The 12,500-nt window shown below is 45.8% G+C and overlaps 3 protein-coding genes across 3 annotated transcripts in view; all 3 read left to right on the forward strand.

Moving 5' to 3' along the window:
- Positions 1-86: 86 nt before the first annotated feature.
- Positions 87-4,393, forward strand: LOC311371159 (FERM, ARHGEF and pleckstrin domain-containing protein 1-like; the record flags this gene model as incomplete). The annotated part of the gene is made up of 4 exons (XM_084489372.1): positions 87-247; positions 784-891; positions 3,457-3,608; positions 4,244-4,393. Coding segments are annotated over 4 exons (497 nt in total), but the record flags the coding sequence as incomplete, so codon positions are not given.
- Positions 4,394-6,604: 2,211 nt separating this feature from the next.
- Positions 6,605-9,308, forward strand: LOC311371160 (tripartite motif-containing protein 16-like). The gene is made up of 3 exons (XM_084489373.1): positions 6,605-6,691; positions 6,793-7,872; positions 8,453-9,308. The coding sequence occupies exons 2-3, from the start codon at positions 6,795-6,797 to the stop codon at positions 9,001-9,003; spliced, it is 1,629 nt and encodes a 542-aa protein (XP_084345499.1). The 5' UTR covers positions 6,605-6,691; positions 6,793-6,794; the 3' UTR covers positions 9,004-9,308.
- Positions 9,309-11,623: 2,315 nt separating this feature from the next.
- The window catches only part of LOC311371161 (striated muscle preferentially expressed protein kinase-like), a gene marked incomplete at its 3' end in the record, with an annotated part of 1,620 nt that continues 743 nt past the window's right edge, over positions 11,624-12,500 (forward strand). Inside the window, exon 1 of the mRNA XM_084489374.1 lies at positions 11,624-11,823. The remainder of the gene's footprint in view (positions 11,824-12,500) is intronic.

A 12,500-nucleotide genomic window follows, 5' to 3' on the forward strand; every position in this document is an offset into this window, starting at 1 on the left:
CCTCTCCTCCTCTCCCTCTCCTCCTCCTTCTCCCTCCTCCCCTCCTCCCTCCCCTCCTCCTCCCCTCCTCTCCTCCTCTCCTCCAGAGCTCCAGGACGAGGGCATCGGGGAGCAGGAGTCTGAGGAGGAGCTGGTCGGCTCACGCTCCTCCCTGGAGCGGCCCGGTCACCGTGGCAACACCACAGTGCACGTGTGCTGGCACCGCAACACCAGCGTGTCCATGGTGGACTTCAGCGTGGCCGTGGAGGTGTGTGTGTGTGTGTGTGTGTGTGTGTGTGTGTGTGTGTGTGTGTGTGTGTGTGTGTGTGTGTGTGTGTGTGTGTGTGTGTGTGTGTGTGTGTGTGTGATGTCTCAGCGTAAGCTACGGTGCCTGGAAGGTGTCAGGCTGTACTTCCAATTTACGCCGATTGGAAACACTACAAATTTGTAACGATGTTCGATACCAATTGTGATTCCTGAACTGGAGTATCGTATACAGCATCTAGCATTGTAGCTACTCACTTGTTCCTATTGAAGGGTTCTGTTACCATGACAGCCATGTAAAGTCCTTCACTAACTGTCTCATTTACATTTCTAATCTATAATTCTAACAACACATTTATCTTCTTGTGGTTAAGTAGTGATATGTCGGAGATGACGACAATTACCAAATGACACAGCAGCAGATTGGGATGTTCTTTGTGTAGTAAATGAGCTGTAGATGGTCATGGGATCGGATCGGCGCATAGACTTATATCGGAACAACAACTCTACAAATGTTATTTTCTCTCTTTCTGTTTATAGAACCAGCTGTCAGGCAACCTGCTGAGGAAGTTCAAGAACAGCAACGGCTGGCAGAAGCTGTGGGTGGTCTTCACCAGCTTCAGCCTCTTCTTCTACAAGTCCCACCTGGTGAGCAACCCCTTCACCCCTTCACCCCTTCACCCCTTCACCCGTTCATGAATCATTCAGCCATCACCTACATGGAGTCCTACCGCTGACGCTCTGGGTCATCAGTGGATACGACATACAATAAATAAAATAGTGAAATATACGGCGAAACGCAGAATGGTTGAATAGTCGCAAGGCGAAAAAAAGTGTAGAATTCAAGGATTGAAAGAATGCCTAATTAGTTCCTAGCCACAAGCTAACCACAGCTAGTCCTCACCCTGGTCCGGTGACGTTCTGGGAGGATTATAGGTTCTAATATTAATACGGTAGGCAGATCCCTACACAGTGGATTATAGGTTCTAATATTAATACGGTAGGCAGATCCCTACACAGTGGATTATAGGTTCTAATATTAATACGGTAGGCAGATCCTACACAGTGGATTATAGGTTCTAATATTAATACGGTAGGCAGATCCTACACAGTGGATTATAGGTTCTAATATTAATACGGTAGGCAGATCCTACACAGTGGATTATAGGTTCTAATATTAATACGGTAGGCAGATCCCTACACAGTGGATTATAGGTTCTAATATTAATACGGTAGGCAGATCCCTACACAGTGTATTATAGGTTCTAATATTAATACGGTAGGCAGATCCCTACACAGTGTATTATAGGTTCTAATATTAATACGGTAGGCAGATCCCTACACAGTGTATTATAGGTTCTAATATTAATACGGTAGGCAGATCCCTACACAGTGGATTATAGGTTCTAATATTAATACGGTAGGCAGATCCCTACACAGTGTATTATAGGTTCTAATATTAATACGGTAGGCAGATCCCTACACAGTGTATTATAGGTTCTAATATTAATACGGTAGGCAGATCCCTACACAGTGGATTATAGGTTCTAATATTAATACGGTAGGCAGATCCCTACACAGTGGATTATAGGTTCTAATATTAATACGGTAGGCAGATCCCTACACAGTGTATTATAGGTTCTAATATTAATACGGTAGGCAGATCCCTACACAGTGTATTATAGGTTCTAATATTAATACGGTAGGCAGATCCCTACACAGTGTATTATAGGTTCTAATATTAATACGGTAGGCAGATCCCTACACAGTGTATTATAGGTTCTAATATTAATACGGTAGGCAGATCCCTACACAGTGGATTATATGTTCTAATATTAATACGGTAGGCAGATCCCTACACAGTGTATTATAGGTTCTAATATTAATACGGTAGGCAGATCCCTACACAGTGTATTATAGGTTCTAATATTAATACGGTAGGCAGATCCCTACACAGTGTATTATAGGTTCTAATATTAATACGGTAGGCAGATCCCTACACAGTGTATTATAGGTTCTAATATTAATGCGGTAGGCAGATCCCTACACAGTGGATTATAGGTTCTAATATTAATACGGTAGGCAGATCCCTACACAGTGGATTATAGGTTCTAATATTAATACGGTAGGCAGATCCCTACACAGTGTATTATAGGTTCTAATATTAATACGGTAGGCAGATCCCTACACAGTGGATTATAGGTTCTAATATTAATACGGGAGGCAGACCCTACACAGTGTATTATAGGTTCTAATATTAATACGGTAGGCAGATCCCTACACAGTGGATTATAGGTTCTAATATTAATACGGGAGGCAGATCCCTACACAGTGTATTATAGGTTCTAATATTAATACGGTAGGCAGATCCCTACACAGTGGATTATAGGTTCTAATATTAATACGGTAGGCAGATCCCTACACAGTGTATTATAGGTTCTAATATTAATACGGTAGGCAGATCCCTACACAGTGTATTATAGGTTCTAATATTAATACGGTAGGCAGATCCCTACACAGTGGATTATAGGTTCTAATATTAATACGGTAGGCAGATCCCTACACAGTGTATTATAGGTTCTAATATTAATACGGTAGGCAGATCCCTACACAGTGTATTATAGGTTCTAATATTAATGCGGTAGGCAGATCCCTACACAGTGGATTATAGGTTCTAATATTAATACGGTAGGCAGATCCCTACACAGTGGATTATAGGTTCTAATATTAATACGGTAGGCAGATCCCTACACAGTGTATTATAGGTTCTAATATTAATACGGTAGGCAGATCCCTACACAGTGGATTATAGGTTCTAATATTAATACGGGAGGCAGACCCTACACAGTGTATTATAGGTTCTAATATTAATACGGTAGGCAGATCCCTACACAGTGGATTATAGGTTCTAATATTAATACGGGAGGCAGATCCCTACACAGTGTATTATAGGTTCTAATATTAATACGGTAGGCAGATCCCTACACAGTGGATTATAGGTTCTAATATTAATACGGTAGGCAGATCCCTACACAGTGTATTATAGGTTCTAATATTAATACGGTAGGCAGATCCCTACACAGTGGATTATAGGTTCTAATATTAATACGGGAGGCAGACCCTACACAGTGTATTATAGGTTCTAATATTAATACGGTAGGCAGATCCCTACACAGTGGATTATAGGTTCTAATATTAATACGCTCCCCTCAGGACGACTACCCCCTGGCCAGCCTCCCTCTGCTGGGCTACTCGGTCACCGTGCCCGCGGAGGCTGAGAACATCCACAAGGACTACGTGTTCAAACTGCACTTCAAGTCCCACGTGTACTACTTCAGATCAGAGAGCCAGTTCGCCTTCCAGAGGTAGCCTCCGCCCGTCTGTCTGTCTGCAATCCGTCTGTCTGTCTGCCCTCCGCCCGTCTGTCTGTCTGCCCTCCGCCCGTCTGTCTGCCCTCCGCCCGTCTGTCTGCCCTCCGCCCGTCTGTCTGCCCTCCGCCCGTCTGTCTGTCTGCCCTCCGCCCGTCTGTCTGTCTGCCCTCCGCCCGTCTGTCTGTCTGTCACTCTGTCACTCTGTCTGTCACTCTGTCTGTCACTCTGTCTGTCTGTCTGTCACTCTGTCTGTCTGTCTGTCTGTCACTCTGTCTGTCACTCTGTCTGTCACTCTGTCTGTCTGTCTGTCACTCTGTCTGTCTGTCACTCTGTCACTCTGCCTGTCTGTCTGTCAGTCTGCCTGTCTGTCTGTCACTCTGTCTGTCTGTCACTCTGTCACTCTGCCTGTCTGTCTGTCTTAAGGGAATGTCTTGGTTTGTGGATCTTTGTCGGATCAGAAATACACATCAAATAAACGACACACACACACACACACACACACACACACACACACACACACACACACACACACACACACACCTCTAGACTGTCTGAGGGGTCAGTGAACCGTTGTGTTGTTGTTGTTGTTGTTGTTGTCTTAACCACGCCCCCTGACCCCTCCTCTCCAGGTGGATGGAGGTGATCCGCAGCGCCACCTACTCCGCCCACCGCTCCCTGACTGCCAGCCGCAAGGACCTGTACTGACCCTCTCTCTCTCTCTCACTCCCTCTCTCTCTCACTCCCTCTCTCTCTCTCTCACTCCACCTCTCTTTACCTGTACTGACCCTCTCTCTCTCTCACTCCCTCTCTCTCTCTCTCTCACTCCCTCTCTCTCTCACTCCCTCTCTCTCTCTCACTCCCTCTCTCTCTCACTCCCTCTCTCTCTCTCTCTCTCTCTCTCTCTCTCACTCCCTCACTCTCTCTCTCACTCTCTCTCTCACTCCCTCTCTCTCTCACTCCCTCTCTCTCTCTCTCACTCCCTCTCTCTCTCACTCCCTCTCTCTCTCACTCCCTCTCTCTCTCACTCCCTCTCTCTCTCTCACTCCACCTCTCTTAAACCAGTACAGAGACTGGAGTAGGACCCCCATCTCCACCTCCTTTCTCCCCTTTGTCTTCCACATGTTGTTTTAAATAGTTTTAAATCCAGTAGTTTGTTTTCTCCGTGTCCCGTCTCAATCTAAACTGTAGTACGAGTCGTTTCTTATATTAGTGTAATGCAGGGTGTCCCCTGGGGGGCAGTACTGTGTCCCCTGGGGGGCAGTACTGTGTCCCCTGGGGGGCAGCACTGTGTCCCCTGGGGGGCAGTACTGTGTCCCAGAGTGTCTCTGTGCTGACTGCTGTAGCCATGCGTCCATGTAGCACCGAGACTAAAGACGCTTTTGTGCGTTTTATTTTCAGTTCAGTTGTACTTTCCTTGGTATTTTCACGTCCTGAGAAAAGTTATTTTTGTACCGATAATGGGGGAGGGAAAGATATTGACACACTATCCAAAAACAAAGTTAAGGGTTTTACCAACAGAATGTTGAGGCGTTCACATGAGCTTATGTTTGTACAGCGGAAACGTGTAGCGAGACAACGCAACGCACACATCGGCTCATCCCCTCTATAGATATATATATAGATATATATAGATATATATATATATCAAAATAAAGTAACAATTCTTTTTTAATTTCCAGAACAATTGCGGTAAAATGTTGTAGCCAATTCATTGACCTGTGGCAATGCTAGAGAGAGGATATTTAAGTGCACAGACCTGCACAGCGCTGTACTAAAGTAGAAACACGGAATGTTGTACATTTTCTACCGTCTGCAGCTCTCCTTACCTGGTACTTTTGGTACTTTTTGCGTTATTTCATGCCAAAACTCGTTCCTGGTAGAAATATGAAGATGTAAATATGAAGCATAGCCTAAATGAAAAATGAAACACCTAGAGTAAGATTATCAGGAATACTGTGTGCATGTAAAACACATACGTAGTATTTTGTTTAAATGACAATCCGTGTTTGAATGAGTGTACCAGTTTTGGGGCGTACATTTGACGAGCGTTTTAATGATTTCTTTGTGGGACTGTTTGGTATGTTGTCTTTCATACAGCCATGTTGATACTTTTATACACTGTGAAATCGTCTATCTCTGGTTCTAGCTTTTATCTTGATGTACTTTATCTCGACTGCACTTTGTGTATTCTGTCTTGATTTTTACTGTTTCTTCCTTCGAGTGGCAAAACGTTTTTCACCGCACAAAATCCTTCAGGTGCCGTCTGAGATTCCAGCGTCACTCGGTGCCAAATGTTGACTCATCTCTCGAGGGTCTGGACCCCTCTGCTTCAAATGGAGAATGAATTCAACGATGCCACAGATTAAAGAGATGTCACGCCTCGCCTGTTGTCTTTCTTTATCTTTCCTTACAAATCTTTCTTTTTTGGGGGATGAAGCCAGAACCTTTCAGCTCACTAGGCTGTCCTGCACCCCGTTTTCTACCCTAAGGGAGCACAGCGTTGGGTGGGAGGTCACGGCCTGTGCTCTGGAGAGGTCTGTGCTCATTCTGGGCACCGATGTCAACATAAAGCCCACTACCATTATGGCCGACGCGATGGCAACACTTGCACCAGCGAGCCAGCAGAGGTCGCCACTTGCTTTGAGTACACAACTGACAACTCGCTGTATGATAAGTATGTCTTCTGCGTTGCTGCCACAGACACGCTATATAAACAATATCACTTAAACCATACACTCACTATGTGCTATAATCATATGCATTTCATTTCATGTTATCTTTGAGGGTAGTCTATTACTGTAGGAGTTTGGAAGGCTGGATGATAGTATACTCATACAAGGGCAGTACATCACCAACACAAGTCGTTTTATACAGTGAAAAGCTGTCAGTTGTAAGGGGAATCCATGTGGTTCAACTATATCATATCATATACACACGCAGCTCGTTCAGGGGGCGGAGCCGCGGAGGGGAATCGAAACCAAAACTAAGCGCGCGTCGTTGCACTTCTCTATTCCTGTGTGTTTGTTTACTTCTACGGTAACACTTTTTTGCACAATTTCTGCCAGACAGACTACAAGGTGAGTAAAGCCACGTGATTTGATGATGGGTCCAAATCGCTTTATGAAGTAAGACTTGGGTCAATAAATTAATATTTTAATGTATGACCCTCTGTGTGTAGGAATGGCCTCTGCTACTTCCTGGTCGGAAGAGGAATTTTCATGTTCCATGTGTCTGGACGTTTTCAACAGCCCTTGTTCCAGATCGTGTGGACACAACATGTGTAGAACTTGTATGACAACGTTCTGGGATGAACAGGTCCAGCACAAATGTCCAGATTGCGACAAGCTTTACAATACTATACCTGATTCACAGGTCAATACCCTCTTATCTGAGATGGCTGCTCAGATTAAAACATCTATTAAAGAGCTGCCAGGTCTTGAACCAGTAGAAGTTCCCTGTGACGTCTGTACTGGGACCCAGCTGAAGGCCTTGAAGTCCTGCCTAGTGTGTCTCATCTCTTACTGCCAAACCCACCTGGAGCCTCATCAGAGAGTCGCAGGCCTGAAGAAACATCTGCTGGTCGAGCCTATGGACCGTCTGGAGGACAGGATTTGTAAGAAACACGACCACCTCCTGGAGCTCTTCTGCCAGACTGACCAGGTGTGTGTGTGTCTGTTGTGCACAGTGACAGACCACAAGTCCCATCCTGTTGTACCTCTAGAGGAGGAATATGAAGTGAAGACGGCCCAGCTGGGGAAGATAGAGGCTGATGTTCAGCAGAGGATCCAGGAGAGACAAAAAAAGGTTCAGGAGATCAAAGACACAGTAGAACTCAGCAGAGCGGACGCAGACAGAGAGATAGCCGATGGTGTGCAGATCCTCACCGCTCTGATGCGCTGGATTCAAAAGTGCCGTGATAATCTCAACCAAACGGTTAAAGAGAGACTGAAAACCACAGAGAAACGAGCTGAAGGCCTCATCAAAGAGCTGGAGCAGGAGATAGAAGATCTGACCAATAGGATCTCAGAGGTGAAGCAGCTCTCACACACTGAAGACCACCTCCACTTCCTCCAGACCTTCAGATCCCTCAAGGATCCTCCACCCACCAGGGACTGGACCACGGTGGAGGTCCGTCCTCCGTCATACGTAGGGACCTTGAGGAGATCCCTGGATCAGCTGGAGGAGACACTGAGCATGGAGATGAAGCCTGATGCTGAACTGAAGAGGGTCCAGCAGAATGAAGGAGATGTGACTGTGGGTCCTGATACAGCCCAGCCCTGGCTCATCCTCGCTGAGGAGAAGAGACTTCCTGACATGATGCTCTCACTGAGTTTCCCCACCAGTGAGGAGCACAGTGGAGTGTGGAGGCTGCAATCAGCTCTGAAGAAGTGTAAGTGTGTTTGGTTCATCACAACACTAACTTCCATTAGAGTCCATTCACTGCAGTAGGTGTGACCACTTATCTTCAGGAATCATCCTTACAATATTAATAATGAAATTGGTCACTGTAAAGGTTTAATCCTGGGTATGTGTTGGTATAAGTATGGGATATCGTGTTCTTCTAAGACTATCTGGTTAAGTAAAATATTAATTTTTTATATTTATTTTTGAATGGTGAATTCAATTATGATTTTGTCCTAATAACAGTCAAACTATTAATACATTTAACAATGCGTCCTATCTATCAAACATCTGATAAGTATTTTTATTTTTATTATTATGATTATTATATTAGACATAACAACATTAATATCATGATACTATTATAAACAATAATAGTATAATAATTATTTATTTCTGTGCAGTTCAGCAGCTGATCATGTCTTGTTCTCCGTCAGATGCCTGTGAACTCACACTGGACCCAAACACAGCCTACAGAGAACTCTCTCCGTCTGAGGACAACAGAAAGGTGACGCGGGTTGGAGAGGACCAGTCGTATCCGGATCACCCAGAGAGATTTGACTCCCAGCCCCAGGTGTTGTGTAGAGAGGCTCTGACTGGCCGCTGTTACTGGGAGGTAGAGTGGGAAGGAGGTGATGTTTCCATAGGAGTGACATACAGAGGGATTAGAAGGGTAGGTCCTGATGGTCGGCTTGGAGCCAACAACAACTCCTGGAGTCTGTATTGTTTTCCCACTGGTTACTTTGCCTGTTACGCCAATGAGAGAACATCCATAGATCTCCGCCCTAATGAATCCAACAGAGTAGGAGTGTATCTGGACCGGCCTGCTGGCACTCTGTCCTTCTACAGAGTGTCCCCAGGTGGTGGAGGGTCCTCAGACACACTGACACACATCTACACCTTCCTGTCCACCTTCACCCAGGAGGACCTCCTCCCTGGCTTCAGGCTCATGTGGTCTGGTTGCTCAGTGTCCCTATGTGAGCTGTAGACGAACGCACGCGCACACACAGGTGTGTAGGTACTAATGCAACAGTTCCCCTCTCAGCCCTCTGTAACCCAGCAGTGGGTCAGTTTGAAGGGACCGGTTGAGTCTGGGGGTGTTTTCACTGATGCGTCTTTGGGTACCTAGAAAAGCACTATGTAAAACCTATGTATTATTATTATTATGAATGGTTTGTTGTTGGGATGCCCAGTTGTTATCTGGATGTACATTTATATGGGTTAGGGTTTGACGAACATGTATCGTGTTGTGTTGTTTGATCGCAGCAGTATAGTTAAAATAAAAGTTTGTGATTCAAATTCATAGCATACAATAAAGTATTCCTATTGCTATTAATTTGTTATCATCAGAGTTTTTTTCTTCCTTTTTCTTCCAAATCCATTGAGCCTCCTCGACAGTTATAGAGAGTCACCCCCTCAGTTATAGAGAGTCACCCCCTCTAGTCACCCCCTCTAGTCACCTCCTCAGTTATAGAGAGTCACCCCCTCTAGTCACCCCCTCTAGTCACCTCCTCAGTTATAGAGAGTCACCCCCTCTAGTCACCCCCTCTAGTCACCCCCTCTAGTCACCCCCTCAGTTATAGAGAGTCACCCCCTCTAGTCACCCCCTCTAGTCACCCCCTCAGTTATAGAGAGTCACCCCCTCTAGTCACCCCCTCTAGTCACCCCCTCAGTTATAGAGAGTCACCCCCTCAGTTATAGAGAGTCACCCCCTCTAGTCACCCCCTCTAGTCACCCCCTCAGTTATAGAGAGTCACCCCCTCTAGTCACCCCCTCTAGTCACCCCCTCAGTTATAGAGAGTCACCCCCTCTAGTCACCCCCTCTAGTCACCCCCTCAGTTATAGAGAGTCACCCCCTCTAGTCACCTCTAGTCACCCCCTCTAGTCACCCCCTCAGTTATAGAGAGTCACCCCCTCTAGTCACCCTCTCAGTTATAGAGAGTCACCCCCTCAGTTATAGAGAGTCACCCCCTCTAGTCACCTCTAGTCACCCCCTCTAGTCACCCCCTCAGTTATAGAGAGTCACCCCCTCTAGTCACCCCCTCTAGTCACCCCCTCAGTTATAGAGAGTCACCCCCTCTAGTCACCCCCTCTAGTCACCCCCTCAGTTATAGAGAGTCACCCCCTCTAGTCACCCCCTCTAGTCACCCCCTCTAGTCACCCCCTCAGTTATAGAGAGTCACCCCCTCTAGTCACCCCCTCTAGTCACCCCCTCTAGTCACCCCCTCAGTTATAGAGAGTCACCCCCTCTAGTCACCCCCTCTAGTCACCCCCTCTAGTCACCCCCTCTAGTCACCCCCTCTAGTCACCCTCTCAGTTATAGAGAGTCACCCCCTCTAGTCACCCCCTCTAGTCACCCCCTCTAGTCACCCTCTCAGTTATAGAGAGTCACCCCCTCTAGTCACCCCCTCTAGTCACCCCCTCTAGTCACCCCCTCTAGTCACCCTCTCAGTTATAGGGAGTCACCCCCTCTATGCTGCCACCACATTGCCACATTTAATGCATCCAAATACTCTGTTTACTGCGTCGTACCCCTAGCCCTACCCCTAACCCTGATCAAACAAACACGTTGGCACATTAGTCAGCTGGCTTACCTTAGCTTGCACCCCAGGAAGTATGTTTTCTCCTTACCCACAGCCATTCACTTGCTCCTTCTGCCGCCAAGGACATGTTATTAACCGCCTGCCTCAGACTTCGTCCACAAATGCCCACATCATCGTATTGTTAATGTGTATCCTGATTGATCAATCTTTTGGTAATTTCTCTTATATTTCTATTCTAATGTTGTTTGTGCAACCACCCACTGTGACCATTAGAGGGCGCTGTTCATCCTCTCTTCATCTGAACGAAATTAGGGGTTTAGAGGCGACACAGTTGCCATGGGAACTAAACATTCTGAACGTAAGGCGCACTTGAAATTGATAAAATAATTGGAAAAAAATATGAAAATTTAATATTGTAATCTCCCCTGGTCTGGTATGTTATGTTCCATTACAGAAACTGCGCCAATATTAGTTTGTTTCGAGAGGAAAGTGATGTTTCTCACCACTAAGATACATGTGTACTGTGTTTATCTCTGGGTTTGCGGTACCGGATTAAATATCTCTCACACGGACATCGTAAAGTCCCAATCAGCTTTTGACGATTTTGCGTGAACACACACGCAAAATCGTCAAAAGATGATTGTCTGTGTGTGTGTGTGTGTGTGTGTGTGTGTGTGTGTGTGTGTGTGTGTGTGTGTGTGTGTGTGTGTGTGTGTGTGTGTGTGTGTGTGTGTGTGTGTGTGTGTGTGTGTGTGTGTGTGTGTGTGCGCGCGCGCGTGCATTTGCCTAGATGGGTCTGTGACACAAGCAGGCGCGTGCATGTGACCTGGTGCAGCTGTCCTTTCAGCGCTCGGACAGTGCGTGTGAGTGGGCGCGCAGCGGGGAGCAGATGAGATAGAGACCACTCACCAAAAAAGAACAACCTCAGAGTGTCGTCACGAAACACCAGCAGGGCCCCGACGGGTTTGACATTGGGGTGTCTTTAACTCTCTCTCTCTCTCTCTCTCTCTCTCTCTCTCTCTCTCTCTCTCTCTCTCTCTCTCTCTCTCTCTCTCTCTCTCACCAAGGGGTTAAGGCCAACCCTCCAGAACTTCTAAACGGGCTGATGATCGCTAATGCTTCTTCAATCAGGAGGGACTTATCACCCGGAGGACACGACCGGGCCTTTGAGACGTGGTGCCGGGAGGGTATGTGTAGATCATGTAACCCGCTGCAGGCCTTTGGGGATGTCAAAAGTGGGATTACTTCAAGCTTTTAGGGCGACGGTAAGTAGGCCTACAGATACATTTTGCAGGGTTATTTAGGACCACCCTGCAGCTGATCAATGGGATATAAGATGAGTTGTTTTGTTCGTTGTCTCAATACTGAGAAGAAAAAAATATATATATACAAACGTTTTGGGAGTTTGATCATTATTCAATATTTGCAACGTAATAATTTTGATTTTGATTATAATTAATGAAATTAAAAGTATTCTATTCTGTTTACTTTTTAAAATGACTTTAAATCGCAGTCGGTGTGAACTGGTTTGAAGTGAGTGAAGGTTTGAGTATTTATAGGCAAAGTGCAATTGGACAATTTGTTGTAGTAGCATTGCTGTTCTTAGAACTAGTTTCAATCAACTGACAAAATAAAATAAAACATTGAAAAACGTGCATGTATACCAGTGTTTTACCACTAAAATGGTTCTATCTAGCTCGACTGGTAGAGCCTTGAAACACTAACCAGGGTTAGGTGTTCGATTCCCACTGGGCCCCCGTGCTAAAAATGTAAGCCTATGCGTCGCACCCATGATATTGTAACACGCTTCATTTAGAAAAAGCTTAGATCCAAACTGATTTACAGCGAATTCAGATCCACGTTATTAAGGAGCCGGTAGGGGGTAGGATGCCTACTGGCAGGCTGTAATCGAACCTGGTTCCTTTGCGCTGGGACTCGAACA

Source organism: Micromesistius poutassou (assembly GCF_964030765.1).
Source record: "Micromesistius poutassou genome assembly, contig: SCAFFOLD_1166, whole genome shotgun sequence".
NCBI classification, from domain to species: domain Eukaryota; kingdom Metazoa; phylum Chordata; class Actinopteri; order Gadiformes; family Gadidae; genus Micromesistius; species Micromesistius poutassou.

Coding starts and splice junctions, on each gene's coding strand:
- LOC311371160 (XM_084489373.1), top strand. CDS start 6,795: ATGGCCTCTGCTACTTCCTGGTCGGAAGAGGAATTTTCATGTTCCATG. Junction 7,873..8,452: donor TGAAGGAGATGTGACTGTGG/GTCCTGATACAG, acceptor GTTCTCCGTCAG/ATGCCTGTGAACTCACACTG.